The 14,767-nt window shown below is 41.2% G+C and overlaps 1 protein-coding gene and 1 long non-coding RNA gene across 3 annotated transcripts in view; both read right to left on the bottom strand.

The window, feature by feature from the left end:
* Positions 1-5,049: 5,049 nt before the first annotated feature.
* On the bottom strand, positions 5,050-8,491 carry LOC146683487 (ubiquitin carboxyl-terminal hydrolase 37-like). The gene is made up of 11 exons (XM_085445406.1): positions 8,439-8,491; positions 8,138-8,194; positions 7,912-8,043; positions 7,697-7,820; positions 7,460-7,611; positions 7,255-7,354; positions 7,038-7,114; positions 6,752-6,860; positions 6,084-6,141; positions 5,758-5,915; positions 5,050-5,671 (listed from the first exon to the last, which is right to left on the bottom strand). Exons 3-11 carry the CDS (start codon positions 8,013-8,015, stop codon positions 5,666-5,668), a joined length of 888 nt encoding a protein of 295 aa, XP_085301532.1. The 5' UTR covers positions 8,016-8,043; positions 8,138-8,194; positions 8,439-8,491; the 3' UTR covers positions 5,050-5,665.
* A 1,322-nt stretch (positions 8,492-9,813) lies between these two features.
* Positions 9,814-14,767, bottom strand: part of LOC146683488 (uncharacterized) — a 62,091-nt gene continuing 57,137 nt past the window's right edge. Inside the window, exons 3-6 of one of the 2 annotated variants that reach the window (XR_014917390.1) lie at positions 11,843-11,911; positions 11,571-11,743; positions 11,391-11,476; positions 9,814-9,888 (exon numbers count right to left, since the gene is read on the bottom strand). This is a non-coding gene — a long non-coding RNA (uncharacterized LOC146683488). Of the gene's footprint in view, positions 9,889-11,258; positions 11,477-11,570; positions 11,744-11,842; positions 11,912-14,767 lie in introns of those variants that run through there. The other variant, XR_014917389.1, reaches the window with a different exon arrangement.

Genomic DNA, 14,767 nt, shown 5'->3' on the forward strand with positions numbered 1-14,767 from the left:
CTCTGCCAGGGCGGAGCTCACCTGTGGGCTTCTGCCCTTGGTCCATGCACCTGGTCGCCATCACGCACCTGTGGCTCGTTACGAGAGTGTTCCAGCTCCTTTATAAGACGGCAGCTCTGTGTTTCTCGTCGCTGGACCGTTGCCGATCCGCATTCCCTGGACCAACCCCTGTGTTTCCTGAGTGATTGAGTGTGCGAGGAGTGGAGTACGTCATCGTGTTTTCTGTGGAGTGTGGAGAGGAGCGTGAGGAGTGGACGGAGTGCGTGTGGACTTTCAGCGTCTTTTCCCTTTGTGTGTGGACCCCCGGAGCCCGCCTTCCCCCTCACCTCTGTAAATAGATCACCTGGTGTGCTGTAATAAAGATTCTTGTGTTTCCCAACTCAGAGCCTGCGCGTGTGTCCGTTCCATCCCGCTGTGACACTTGGAGGATGACTTTTACGCTGAACATTATTACAGCATCAGGAAAAGACTCCTCATGCCGCGTTTCATTCCTTCCATTCAACGTCTCCTGATCATGTATTCACAGCCACCGAAGGCGCTGTACAGCACCGAGCACCTGAAACACGGACAGTTTGTTGATATTGTAATCAAAAATACAGCCCCGGGGGGGGAGGGGGGCATTTTAAAAACGCACCCTCCCTATTGCGCATGTCCCTAAAAGGTATGGCCTTCCAGATTGCCTCAGTTGTATCGTGAGTGTAATTTCAAATAAAATAAAACTCAGAAGCGTCTGTGTGTTGTATTCTTCTTCTTCTTCTTCTTCTTCTTCTTATTATTATTATTATTATTATTATTATTATTATTATCATCATTATTATGATTATGCTTCATTTTTATGTACTGGGGTATCAATGACCCCCACGCTGCCGCAGCAGCTTCTGTGCGTGGCCCCCAAGTGCTACATTTTCTTTCCCGATACCCTGACGAACCCATTAGAATCGCTCTGGGGCACTCTTCGACCCCAAATGATCGTTCTGGTTTTTTTTTCATTTTCATTCACCTGTCTCTACTGAGGGTGGGGTACTTTGGGACCCCCGGGGTCTGGGGCTGCCCCGAAGAGGAGCACAAGGGTTAAAGCCGGTCAGAGCGGACATGCTCCATTTTGCGTAACTATTTTTAAATCCCGGTAGCACTGCAACCACGTAAGCTAACGCAATAATTTTTTTTACATATGAAACCGGAGGAGTTGTACTTACATCTTATGCCATCAGCTTGTCCTAGGTCACAGTTTCCTTCCACATATAGCTTTGCAAAAACTGCATAAAAAGCACTTGCAGCAACAAAAACATAATATTCCAGAAACACGCTTTGCCGATCCGATCAGCTGTTTGTAACACTTCCTACGTCCATCAGCGTGAACTGTCACATGTCCGCCATGACCTGCCCGAAACCGGAAGAGACGTCATTTTGCGGAAATGTAGTTTTTTACGATCGGGGCCTTATGAGCCTATATTTGTGTTTTTAAAAGTTATGTTTGAGTTTATGACTTTCTGTGTCGTTTCTGGGATGCTTAGGACTCATATTGCACTGCTGGAAATAGTTTATTTTGATGCACATGCTGTTATTTTGCAAATTTGCATTATAAAATTTATTTTCGTTTTTCCTGCAGTGTATAAAAATTGGTGTATTTCAAAAATAAAACTATGAAGACACTTAAAATAAATTTCCTGTGGTGGGAAACTAGTTTGTGCAACTTTTTTGTATTTACAGTTTTGAGGGATAAGCCTCTTAAATTTCTCTGACTAGAAATATATGTTAAAAAAACAAAAACAATTTTCAATTTTTTTGTAGTTTATTGCACTTTTTTGCAATTTGTGTAATTACTGTGCACCTAATGCAGACATATTATTAAAGCTTGGGCTATAATGGTTGTATTGATATATAGCAACTTGAAATGCTCCCAAAAATGGCACTACAGCATGAAAAAATATAATATAAGCTCTGGCGGACTTGGTTCTATGGTAGGTCTTAAAGGGTTAATTAAGGACACATTTAAATGCCATCTGCGGCTTTGAGGAATCTGTGAAATATTTCCAAGACATAGAAAAATTGGCACATGGTCCGAGAATACTATATTACCAATACTTGAATCTATAGAGTTATTCACTAAGGCTTCAGAAATAAGAAAGTAGTCGATTCTAGTATAAACATTATGAGGCGGAGAGTAAAAGGAATATTCCCTGCCTTCTGGATGCATTGTCCGCCAAACATCATTCAGACCTAAATCTGAGGTCATCTGCCTTATGGCAACTACAGATTTACTCTCTGTGCCTCTCCTAGGAAGTGATCTATCTAGGTCTTGATCCAGTATATGATTAAAATCTCCTCCTACCACTATTTGTGCACCTTCTAATTCCAAAAGATACTGTGACAGGTTGTGAAAAAAGGTGAGTATGTCCGCATTAGGTGCATAGATATTACATAAAATTATTGGTGTGTCCAGTAGTTGTCCATAAACCAATATAAATCTACCTTCCTTATCTGTTATTACTTTTGTTTCAGTAAAGCTAACTGCTTTATGAATCAGAACCGACACTCCCCTACTTTTACCAGTTCCAGGACTGGAAAAGACTTTACCTACCCAGGAACATTTAAGTTTTAAGGCTTCTGACTTACACGTGTGCATTTCTTGAATAAAGGCTATATCAACTCTTGATAACTTTAGATATGTTAATATTTTCTTCCTCTTAATCCCGTTATTCAACCCCTTAACATTCCAGCTGGCTATTTTGAAATCTGTGTCTATCCATGTTATATGTTGTCTCCTTGACCTGGAGACAACATATAAGATGACACCGCCATGGACCTCAACCTGCAGGCTTTGTGTTACCCGTCTCTTTATACAGGAGCATGTAGGGGTGGACTGCCTTTTTATTTGATTACCCTTTTCTCATGTTTTTCTTAGTTAGGGAGATAAGACATTGTCATTTGGTTTTATTCTTTTCATAAATAAGTTTTGTACATCCTTTAGATACGGTCCCTTTTGTTTGTTGTTTTGGGGTCCACCCCGAAGCTATAGTTCGCTCCTTTCCTTTGTTAGAATTCAATCACTGTGAAAAAAAATCACCATCAAAATTGTACTGGTTGTGTGATGTGCTGCTTGGGGTCAGACAGGGGTGGCTCACCCTCATATTATGGTCTGGCCACCCTTAGAAAGGCCATAACACTAAAATGAAAATTAAAACTAGACTTATAACTGGCTGGTGTCCTTACCAGTGACCTTGGGTCTGAACTGTGGGCTCCTCTTTCCAGGTGTTCGTACTGCCTGAGTGGGACCAAGATGTGCTGTCTTGCCTCTTTTGGGTTTTCTGCATGTTTCTGGCTCAACATGCAAGTATCCACTTCTTGACGTTCGCTGTTGGTTGCAGCCACTTGAGGTTTTTGGGCTCATTTGGGTTCTCAACACTGGGTGACTTTGATGGGAGTGAAAGCATCCTCACAACATAAATCACCACACTACCTGCTTTTGTTTCAGAAATTTTCTGTATCCTTGTTAACATGTTTGGGTACTGGGTTTACCTGTAATGCATTTTGTGCTCCAAAAGCTGTTATTTTGTGCAGCTGTGCTCCAAAAGCTGTTAGCATGACCTTTTTTATCATTAGATTGTGCCACACCAGCACCTGAGAGAAAAGCTTTGAGTTTGATTTTGTGTTTGTGTTTTGCAGGCACTCAGGAGAATAAGTCATGATGTTTCTTGTGTTTGTCATGTTAGTATCTCAGTGCTTGTCAATCACCAGTCAACAGTGTCACCACTGTGAACAACATCCTTCGACTGTTCGAGCCAAAACCTTGGAGAAGTCCCTGCAGCCGCTTCAAAACTCATCACTGAGCTCGATCTCTCTTTTAACACGCTGGAGACAACAATGAAAGATGACTTTCTTTCATATGCTGCTTTGACAGCTTTGTTCGTGAATAACAACAGAATCAAAACCATCCATGAAGAGACATTTCACCCGCTGATTAATTTGGAGAAACGGGACTTCCACAAACCAGTTGGAGACTTTGTCTTCTGGATGGTTTCAGAACCTGATTTCTCTCCACTAGTTCAATCTTTTGGGAAACAAATATACAACACTGGGTCCGGGAAACCTTTTCCTGCCACTGAGGAGCTTGAAGACCCTCCATTTTTGAGGAGCTTTCCTTCAGTCTGTCAGTGAAAGGGATTTTGTTGAACCTTGAAACTGCCGTGACCCTGTCCAAAGACCAGCTGGCCACCTGGCCGGGTCAGTCATGGATATTCACAAATACCCCATAGTACTGGTGGAAAAGACATATCGAGGGAAAATCCATGTTCAGACCATGTTCAGTGTGTCGTGACACTTGCACGATGGAAGAACACACCCACTTGTTGGTGCCAGAAGAGCCACTGAGAAATTATTGTTTTAGCTGGCTCATTACAAGTCGATGGCTGCTCACCTGGAGTAGGATAAAACTCTGGAGCGAATAATTGCCCGATTTTACTGGACAGGAAACTGTTTTAGACTTAGAGCTTTTTATTGTCATTGTGCAGTTTCTTGCACAGTGAAATTGGGTAAGTGGAGAGCATAGAGCCGCTGTATCTGTGCGCACCACCATCTTGCATTTTTTGCATGTTTGGCTGGTGTCACTTTTGGACTTTGCTACCTGTAGCTAAACATTTGCAGCTAAATCATTTATTTAAAAGCAGAAGCTGCAACTGATCGAGGGAATATTTGTCTGAAAACTTAAACTGAACTCCAAGGGTACCATTGCTCCAGCTCACCATCTTTACCTGAGTGAATCAGTTTGTTGAACAATCTAAATGATTCAGAAACTTCTGTGACATCAACTTAACTAAGGCTCATTACAAATTTCACAAAACACTGCTGAATACTTTTAATATTTTTTTATTAGTTATTTTTGTTTTTGTTGTTATTTTGATTTTAATAAAACAAAATAAAACAAAGAATTAAATCATTTCTTTGTTTTTTTTTAATTTAATTTATTTTACAAATAAATTAATAATAATATTAATAATAACAACAAATTAGTGCTGTCAGTGTTAACGTCATTAGGTAAAATGACGTTAACGCTGACAGCACTAATTTGTTGTTCCCAGAGAGCAAGCCAAACACTGGTCCAGAAAAGGACGATCTCTAGTAGATTTTGTTTTAACCTCCTAGGACCTGGTGTCCACATATGTAGACATAACATTTTGGGTTGTCTAGACCAAAATACAAAATTTTGCTCTTCAAAAACCTGATATCCACTTATGAGGGAGGACATGACACTGCCACTGTTCAATCGAAATTTAAAATGAATGTCCTCATATGTGGATCTCATTCTTTTGAGAAACAAAAAAAAGATAGTCTGAATCTGATGTCTTGGTTTTTACCTTCATCGGGTCCCAATCAACCTAAATGGCACAGAGGAATTAAAAATGCATGCCATGAAAGTTCAGGTCTTAGGAGGTTAAAAATGTCCCTGCTGATGAGACCAGTGAATGTGGGGCGACGGTGGCAAGAAAAAACTCCCTCCTGGAGGAAGAAATCTTGGGAGGACCAGGCTCTCTGGCAGGACCCTCCCTCCTGAGGGCAATACTTACCTATACTTGTCCTCCAGTGTGCGATGGTGGGCTGGGACGACTGCTTTTCCTTCTCAGCATGATGATGACCTTAACTTCCTTCCTTCCTTCCATTTCCTGTTTCAGAACTGAGAATGAAGACAAAACTGGTTAACAAGGTAACAGGACATTTAAAAATTCTCTCACTTCAGGATGAGATGCTGTGTCTTCTTACGTTTCTCTTATAAAACAGCATGTAGGCCGAGTGCTGCTGTTCCTCACAAACTGCAGATCCAGTTGTGTGGAGCACCTGTGCGTCATTATAGGTGAGCCAGCGATCTGATGTAGAGTGCTGACTCTCCTCAGGATGGACAGAACTACAGATGTAGTGTCCTGAAATCACATTAAGACAAATGAATCCAACTTCTGGAAGTCAACTGATTCAAGCAAACAGTGATTTTGACTTAGTGCTTCTTAGAACATCAAAAGCTTTTGTGTGTGAGTCCTTCACTGAAAAGTAGCAAGTTTCATTTTCTGTTTGTCACAAGTCTGTTGTTTTACCTGACTCTGTGCCTCCATAATGACTGATGATGCTGCAAAGACTATAACAGCCACCACCCTGAGAAGGAACAAATCCAAAGAGTGTTAGTTTCATAAAGTCTCACATCAGTGCCATAATTAAGCTGATTTGCTGAGGCTACGTCCACACTAATGCGTTTTCGTTTGAAAACGCATCGTTTTCTCTCCGCTTTGACCTCCCGTCCACACCGAGACGGCGTTTTCCTCAAGGAAAAACACAGCATCTTGAAAACGCTCTCGAAAACGCATACATTTCAAAACGGAGTTGTCCCATCGCAGTGTGGACACTCGAAAACGCAGACTTTCTAAAACGATGACGCATTTTGGTCATGTGATGCAGTCATGTGAGCAATTAAACAAAGATAAGCCGAGTGCATTAGACAGCAGTTGTTTTGATTGCTCTCAACTTTGACAGCCCTAAAAAAGATTAATATCAGTTTGTACATGCTCCGGATAGCTTTTCTTCAAATTCTGTAATTCTCACTCACTTTTGCGCATGCGCAGGACTGGAACGTAAGCGTTTTCGGCCGTTTCAATGCAGACGCACAACTATTTGAAAATGACTGAAAACGCCAGTGTGGACACGGAGTTTTCAAATCTATCCGGGCTAGTGTGGACGTAGCCTGAGACGTTCTGCAGTCTGTTTTTACCTGATTGGATGGCACCACCAAGTCCCTCTGCAGCCTGACGGGGTCATCCACCTTCTTAATCTTGTAGGTTTGTGTAAAGCCAAACCTCTTCAGATGCAAGATCAGAACTCTGGCAGAAAAGAAAAAAAACACAAACAAGGTAGAAAATAAGAAGAATGAGTGTCAAACACAAACAGAAGATGGGAGAAAACGACTGCTCAAGTATTGTCTCGAAGAACTCTGATATTTGATGCGCCACAGTTTGGAAACCTGGTCAGTCGATCAATTCTGATGTGACCTTACTCACCTTGGCAGTGTATCAAAAGACGACTTCAGTTCTGAGGCCGTCCCTCCACAATCACAGCGAAATTCTATTTCTTGTTCCTGAACAACAGCACAGAGAAAACAGGCTTTATGGTAGAAAGAAATCTCAACATATGCACACACACATGCACACAAACACTAACAAAAAAGGTGTGTTAAGATCGCTGATACGACAACTCTATTGGAATTTGTGATCTTACCTTCAAGTATGTCTCTAACATGTTTATAATAGACCCCTCTGGAACAAGGTCTAGAGACAAGCTGGTGAATTCCTCTTGCTGTGATGATTGGTGACCGCAGCTACACATTTCAGGAGTAACGTAGTTAAAGTAAAGATCAGGTACGTGGAAAAGAGGTATATGAAAATATTGCAACCAGCTCTGCGTTTCTGAAAGACAGGCTTACCTCTTGCATGTCCTCATGTTTTCCATTTTAAAAATGTGATGGTCTTCTACTGGGCAGCTATAACTTTGGCCCAGGAGAGCTGCGTTCCTCTCCAGGTGAGGTGTGAGCCTTTTGACCTCATCGAGGAATAATGTTAGGAATTCATGAGCGTCCTGAAAGAAAAGCAGAGAGATTTAAAACAGTACATCAAAATCAGAAGGTAAAGCAAAAAACGAAATGTCCAAATAGCTGACGCACTTTCTGTGCACTGCCGGTGTATTCAGGAGCTTGACTGCTGAATGCCTTCTTAAAAGCTCTTAGGTGGTGATCTTTAAGGCCATAATCTGTTGACTCGTGACAGTCCCTGACATCAATAAGCCTTCTGTAGAAAGGAAGGGTAAACAGACATTTCTGCTGTTAGATCTCTTTGTTCTTCAGGTTTTTGAAGAAAGTAGAAGGTTGACGTAGCGCACCTTAAGAGCTGAGCTTCTGGATCTGTGCTCCACAAAACCCCCTGACGCCTGATGTCTCTTATGAACTCCTCAATGTTGAGGAGGCTCTGCAGGCAGGAGTTCATGTAGCAGGTGTTTCCGATGTTTGGAAACCTGACACACACGCGCAACGTTTACAGTATCAGTGTAAAAGAATTCATTTTCTCCACTTTGACAAAGTGAGTCTTTGTGCACCACGTGTACTCACCCGAAGCAGTCTATAGTCCCAGTTTGACTTTCTATTTTTTTCCCACCGCATGCTACACTGCTCCAAAAAGGTAAAAACACAAACACAAAATTAGGAAAGATGTCAAGATTCTGAGCAGTGTATGCGCATGTATGCATGAGCTTTGAAGTTGAAACATTTTGGAGGACGTCCAAAAGTAGTAAAAAAGATGTAAATACACAAGGTGGAAGAAAAATGCCAATAAAAGGGAAATAAAACAGCTCCAACTAAACCACTGCTATAAATATCTCCAGCAGCATTAAAGAGCGGCGCATTTCTTTACCTCTGATGAGACGTAGAAGGAATTTCCTTCTCTGCCACGTTTTGTTTGTGTAATTTCTGTTTAGAAACAAGAAAACCAACATCAGTAATGGCATAAAACAAACATACCAAGGGAGTCTCTCCATGAAAAGTGTCCAGTTAGAAAATTTGGTATTATTTCATATTATTTATCACTTTAGTGAGCTGTCAGCTCATGAAGCAGATATATAGGAATATCTTTAAATAAATTAAAAACAATTTATTCATGCTTTAAATTGAGTTTTAAAGTTTGTCCTATGAAATACAAAATCCTTCATTTGGTTTTGATCAAAATTCAGTTTTTACAGAAATCATCCATCAAGCTTCATTAAAAGATTCAAAAATGCTTATTTACCATAAAAAATATTTAGAGAAACATCCTGCAAGTCTCTTCAAACTTACCTTTCTGTGAAAAAAAAAACGTTTAAACATCTTTGAACTTAATTTGAGGACATGGATGTGCTAAATTGCTCTTAATTCTTCGCATTTAACTGTGGTGAGTAAATGCTTGATGACAGTGACTCTTTCCATAAAACATACCTTCCAGAATTTAAAAAGAAACCAGCGACACTTTTTTTGTGTCTTCACAGTGTTGCTCTCTGCCTCTGCATCGCTGTCAGTTTGCTGCAGAGGACGAACAAACATAAGTTTATTAAAAAAGTAAAGTCACTTTAAATTAACAAGTGCAATTTAAAGAGAATGTGCATTTCATATGTTTCGTGTAAAAGCAAACCGAGGAACAGCAGAGGTGTCTCCATTTTCTCTTCTTCTTTTGACCATTTTCAGCAACACAAGCATCCGGGATGCTGATGAGGACAAAAGTGTAAATGTTATTTTTCAAAGTGGAAATTTTTAACAAGGAGTACATGCTGGAGATTGCAGATAAAAATTAATAACTGTAATGGAACAAAATCATGTATTTTGTACATTTACACTCTACATTTTCAAACGCTAATCTCTGAATCAATAGAAATTATAGACAAGACTAGAAGTAGTAAAAAAGATGTAAATACAAAACACCAATAAAAGGGAAATAAAACAGCTCCAACTAAACCACTGCTATAAATATCTCCAGCAGCATTAAAGAGCGGCGCATTTCTTTACCTCTGATGAGACGTAGAAGGAATTTCCTTCTCTGCCACGTTTTGTTTGTGTGATTTCTGTTTAGAAACAAGAAAAGCAACATCAGTAATGGCATAAAACAAAGTATATGGTAAGAAAATACAATATCCTTCATTTGGATTCAAAATTCAGTTTTTACAGAAAAAGAAGCTTCCTTAAAAGTTTCAAAAATGCTTATTTACCATAAGAAAACATTCAGAGAAATGTGCTGCGAGTCTCTTCAAACTTACCTTTCTGTGAAAAAGAAGTTTAAACATCTTTGGACTTGATGTGATCGCAGCCAAAATCTCCTCAGCTTTGCAAAAGTTCAACTGAAAACAAGCAGTCAAAGGTTGTATATTTATAAACTTTCAGCATAGAACGTTCATACCCTGAACAGCAAACATCAGCATTATGATGTATGGGGCTCATTTGCATATTTTGGAATGTATGCTCATTTGAACTGTATGGTGCTCGTCTCCAAGGAACTGCTACAAAAACAGGTCAAGTCAAGTGGCTTTTATTGTCATTTTAACCACGTGCAGAGGTACTGTACAGAGTGAAATGAGACCGCGTTCCTCCGAGACCCTGGTGCTATATATGACATATACGGACAAACCCAGGACTACATAAAGTGCAGTGTGCATAAATTGCAAAAATAAACAAGACAAAACAGTGCAAAACTAGACAGAACAGGACGATACAGACACAAGACAATGGAAATGTGCAAAATGCTGAGTATTGTGCAAAAGTAACTTGGTGTCTGTATGTATGTGTATGAGTGTGAGATACTGCAGATAAGTGCTTGGTAGTGACATGTGTGAAGGTGTGCGTGTGCCAGTGCAGTCACTGAGTGTTCAGGGGTCTGACGGCTTGTGGGAAGAAACTTTTCCGTAGTTTGGTAGCGAGGGCCCGGATGTTCTGGGACCTCTTTCCAGAAGGCAGCAGGGTGAAGAGTGTGTTTGAAGGCTGTGTGGGGTCCTCCAGCAAGCGGGTGTTATAAGGAGGGGAGAGGGACTCCAATGATCTTCTCAGCTGCTCTCACAATCCGTTGTAGGGTACTGCGATCTAATACGCTGCAGTTACCATACCAGACAGTGATGCAGCTACTTAGGATGCTCTTGTTAGTCCCACTGTAAAAGGTGGTGAGAATGGATGGTGGGAGATGGGCTTTCCTCAGCTTCTGCTTGAAGTAGAGACGCTGCTGGGCCTTCTTGGTTATGGAGCTGGTGTTGAGGGAGCAGGAGAGGTTCTCCGCCAGGTGGACACCAAGAAATCTGGTGTTCTTGACGACCTCCACAGAGGATCCATTCATGTTAAGTGGGCAGTGATCCCACTGTGCTCTCCTGAAGTCAACAATCTCTTTTGTTTTGTCCACGTTCACAGACAGGTTGTTGACTCTACACCTCTACAGATGGCCCGCAGTGCAACCCTTCAGCTTCCTACTAGATTCACCTATATACAAATTTAAAGACCTAGGAGACTTACTTCTCGTTACAGAGTTGTAGCATTCACAAGATTTTCAGAAAACTTGAACTCAAGGTCAAGGTCACTGATATTCAAACTGACCCCAGAACTTTAGTAGATGCACCAATGGTATCAATTCAAAATCCTACGCTTCTCGTTCCATTTTTATTTCACTATCTGTAACTAAGACAAATAAACAGTATTTGGCACACAAGTCACTATTAAAGTGGTTAGTGAGACTCCACATCTGATAACAGTATAACACACTGCTTATTTATGTAAAATTGTCATCAATAAATGTGTTCAAAACAGAAGCTACACTGGCTTTAAAAGTTTTTGTTAACTCTGACTACCTGTCTGCTCTTACCTGTTTCTTTTGCTCTCTGCTGTCTTCATCCTCCATCCAACTCTACATTGTATTGTTAGGGATGACATGATGAAACTGAAGGGTGTCTGGGCACCGAAAAAAGAAAAGAAGAGAGATTGGATTAGGCTGCAGCTGGCGTGCCATTCTCTCACTTCAGGATGAGATGCTGTGTCTTCTTACGTTAATCTTGTAAAACAGGATGTAGGCTGAGTGCTGCTGTTCCTCACAAGCTGCAGATCCAGTTGTGTGCAGCACCTGTGCGTCATTATAGGTGAGCCAAGGATGTAGAGTGTGGACTCTCCTCGGGACGGACAGAATTACAGATGCAGCAGCTGTTTCCGATGTATGGAAACCTGACACACAAACAAAAGTTCACAGTATCAGTGTAAAATAATTCATTTTGTCCAGGTTGAGAAGGTGAGCTTTGGTCCTTGTGCACCACGTGTACTCACCTGAAGCTGTCTGTAGTCTGAATTTTATTTTCCATTATTTATCCACCGCCCAAATGTTTCACTGCGCTACTGCAAAAAGGTAAAAACACAAACACACAATTAGACACTGAGCACTGGATGTGCATGCATGCATGAGCTTTGAAGTTTAAACTTTTTTTTATCATCAACAATTTTTATTTATTTCATTTTAAACTTCAATAACAGAGCTTAAGGATAACTACATAAATAAATAGTTTAAAAAACAAACAAACAAAAACAAAACACAACAACAAAAAAAACAAAACAAAGGGAAGTTATCCTATTCTTTCTTCGCACACCAATTCCCACACCACCACTCTGTCATTACTCCTCTGTTCTTCAAGTTACAGAAAGCCAGCTTGTAAAGGGGGACCAAATACAATCATATTGATGCAATTTGTCTAATAAACCATAAGTCACTTTTTCGTAAGACGCCAACTTAGCCATTGTCTTTAGCCACTCTTCATAGGGAGGGGGGGTTCTTTTTCCGCCAATGTCTTAGCAGGACCCGTTTGGCCGTAGTAAGAGCCAAAATAATCCATCTTTTTGTATAACTGGAAAAATCTACAGGGAGTGCAGAATTATTAGGCAAGTTGTATTTCTGAGGAATAATTTTATTATTGAACAACAACCATGTTCTCAATGAACCCAAAAAACTCATTAATATCAAAGCTGAATGTTTTTGGAAGTAGTTTTTGTTTTTAGTTTGAGCTATTTTAGGGGGATATCTGTGTGTGCAGGTGACTATTACTGTGCATAATTATTAGGCAACTTAACAAAAAACAAATATATACCCATTTCAATTATTTATTTTTACCAGTGAAACCAATATAACATCTCCACAGTCACAAATATACATTTCTGACATTCAAAAACAAAACAACAACAAATCAGCGACCAATATAGCCACCTTTCTTTGCAAGGACACTCAAAAGCCTGCCATCCATGGATTCTGTCAGTGTTTTGATCTGTTCACCATCAACATTGCGTGCAGCAGCAACCACAGCCTCCCAGACACTGTTCAGAGAGGTGTACTGTTTTCCCTCCTTGTAAATGGCTGTAGCTCAGGTGGCAGAGCAGGTCAGCCACTAATCAGAAGGTCGGTGGGTCGATCCCAGGCTGCATCCTGGCTGCATGCCAAATATCCTTGGCAAGATACTAACCCCATGTTTGCCTACTGGTGGTGGTCAGAGGGCCCGGTGGCGCCAGTGTCCGGCAGCCTCGCCTCTGTCAGTGTGCCCCAGGGCAGCTGTGGCTACAATGTAGCTTGCCATCGCCAGTGTGTGAATGTGTGTGTGAATGGGTGAATGACTGAATGTAGTGTGAAGCGCTTTGGGGTCCTTAGGGACTAGAAAAGCGCTATACAAATGCAGGCCATTTACCATAAATCTCACATTTGATGATGGACCACAGGTTCTCAATGGGGTTCAGATCAGGTGAACAAGGAGGCCATGTCATTAGTTTTTCTTCTTTTATACCCTTTCTTGCCAGCCACGCTGTGGAGTACTTGGACGCGTGTGATGGAGCATTGTCCTGCATGGAAATCATGTTTTTCTTGAAGGATGCAGACTTCTTCCTGTACCACTGCTTGAAGAAGGTGTCTTCCAGAAACTGGCAGTAGGACTGGGAGTTGAGCTTGACTCCATCCTCAACCCGAAAAGGCCCCACAAGCTCATCTTTGATGATACCAGCCCAAACCAGTACTCCACCTCCACCTTGCTGGCATCTGAGTCGGACTGGAGCTCTCTGCCCTTTACCAATCCAGCCACGGGCCCATCCATCTGGCCCATGTTAAGGTTCAAATATTGAGGAAGGAGAGTAAACACAACCATGGTCCAGAAGAGCTTGGTCAGACAATTGATTTTAATGAATACACGCGTGGGAAGACCAGTTCCGTTCGCAGACAGGGCTGATCTCCGACTTAATCAAAGCATAAACAGATTTTTTATACCATCAGGGCTTGAACTTACTGACGCCCCCCTCATCAAGACTCACTCTCATTTCATCAGTCCATAAAACCTTAGAAAAATCAGTCTTGAGATATTTCTTGGCCCAGTCTTGACGTTTCAGCTTGTGTGTCTTGTTCAGTGGTGGTCGTCTTTCAGCCTTTCTTACCTTGGCCATGTCTCTGAGTATTGCACACCTTGTGCTTTTGGGCACTCCAGTGATGTTGCAGCTCTGAAATATGGCCAAACTGGTGGCAAGTGGCATCTTGGCAGCTGCACGCTTGACTTTTCTCAGTTCATGGGCAGTTATTTTGCGCCTTGGTTTTTCCACACGCTTCTTGCAACCCTGTTGACTATTTTGAATGAAACGCTTGATTGTTCGATGATCACGCTTCAGAAGCTTTGCAATTTTGAGACTGCTGCATCCCTCTGCAAGATATCTCACTATTTTTGACTTTTCTGAGCCTGTCAAGTTCTTCTTTTGACCCATTTTGCCAAAGGAAAGGACGTTGCCTAATAATTATGCACACCTGATATAGGGTGTTGATGTCATTAGACCACACCCCTTCTCATTACAGAGATGCACATCACCTAATATGCTTAATTGGTAGTAGGCTTTCGAGCCTATACAGCTTGGAGTAAGACAACATGCATGAAGAGGATGATGTGGACAAAATACTCATTTGCCTAATAATTCTGCACTCCCTGTACATCAGAAATTTCTGTGGTTATACCAAGTATGGACTGTTTTGGTGAGATAACAAATCTCCTTTTTAAAACACTGAAAATTACCTCCATTATATTTTCCCACCAATCCCGAAGTGCCGAACAGCTCCATAAGATATGTAAAATCAAAGCATTTTGACCATCACATCTCCAACATTCGTCCGTAGAGGCCAGGTTCCATTTATACAATTGTTGCGGTGTTCGATGCCACCTATGAATTATCTTAAATTGAATC

Source organism: Copadichromis virginalis, linkage group LG22 (genome assembly GCF_057382275.1).
Source record: "Copadichromis virginalis isolate Kocher_CV1m ecotype Utaka linkage group LG22, C_Virginalis_male_GT1.1, whole genome shotgun sequence".
In the NCBI taxonomy this organism is placed as follows: Eukaryota; Metazoa; Chordata; class Actinopteri; order Cichliformes; family Cichlidae; genus Copadichromis; species Copadichromis virginalis.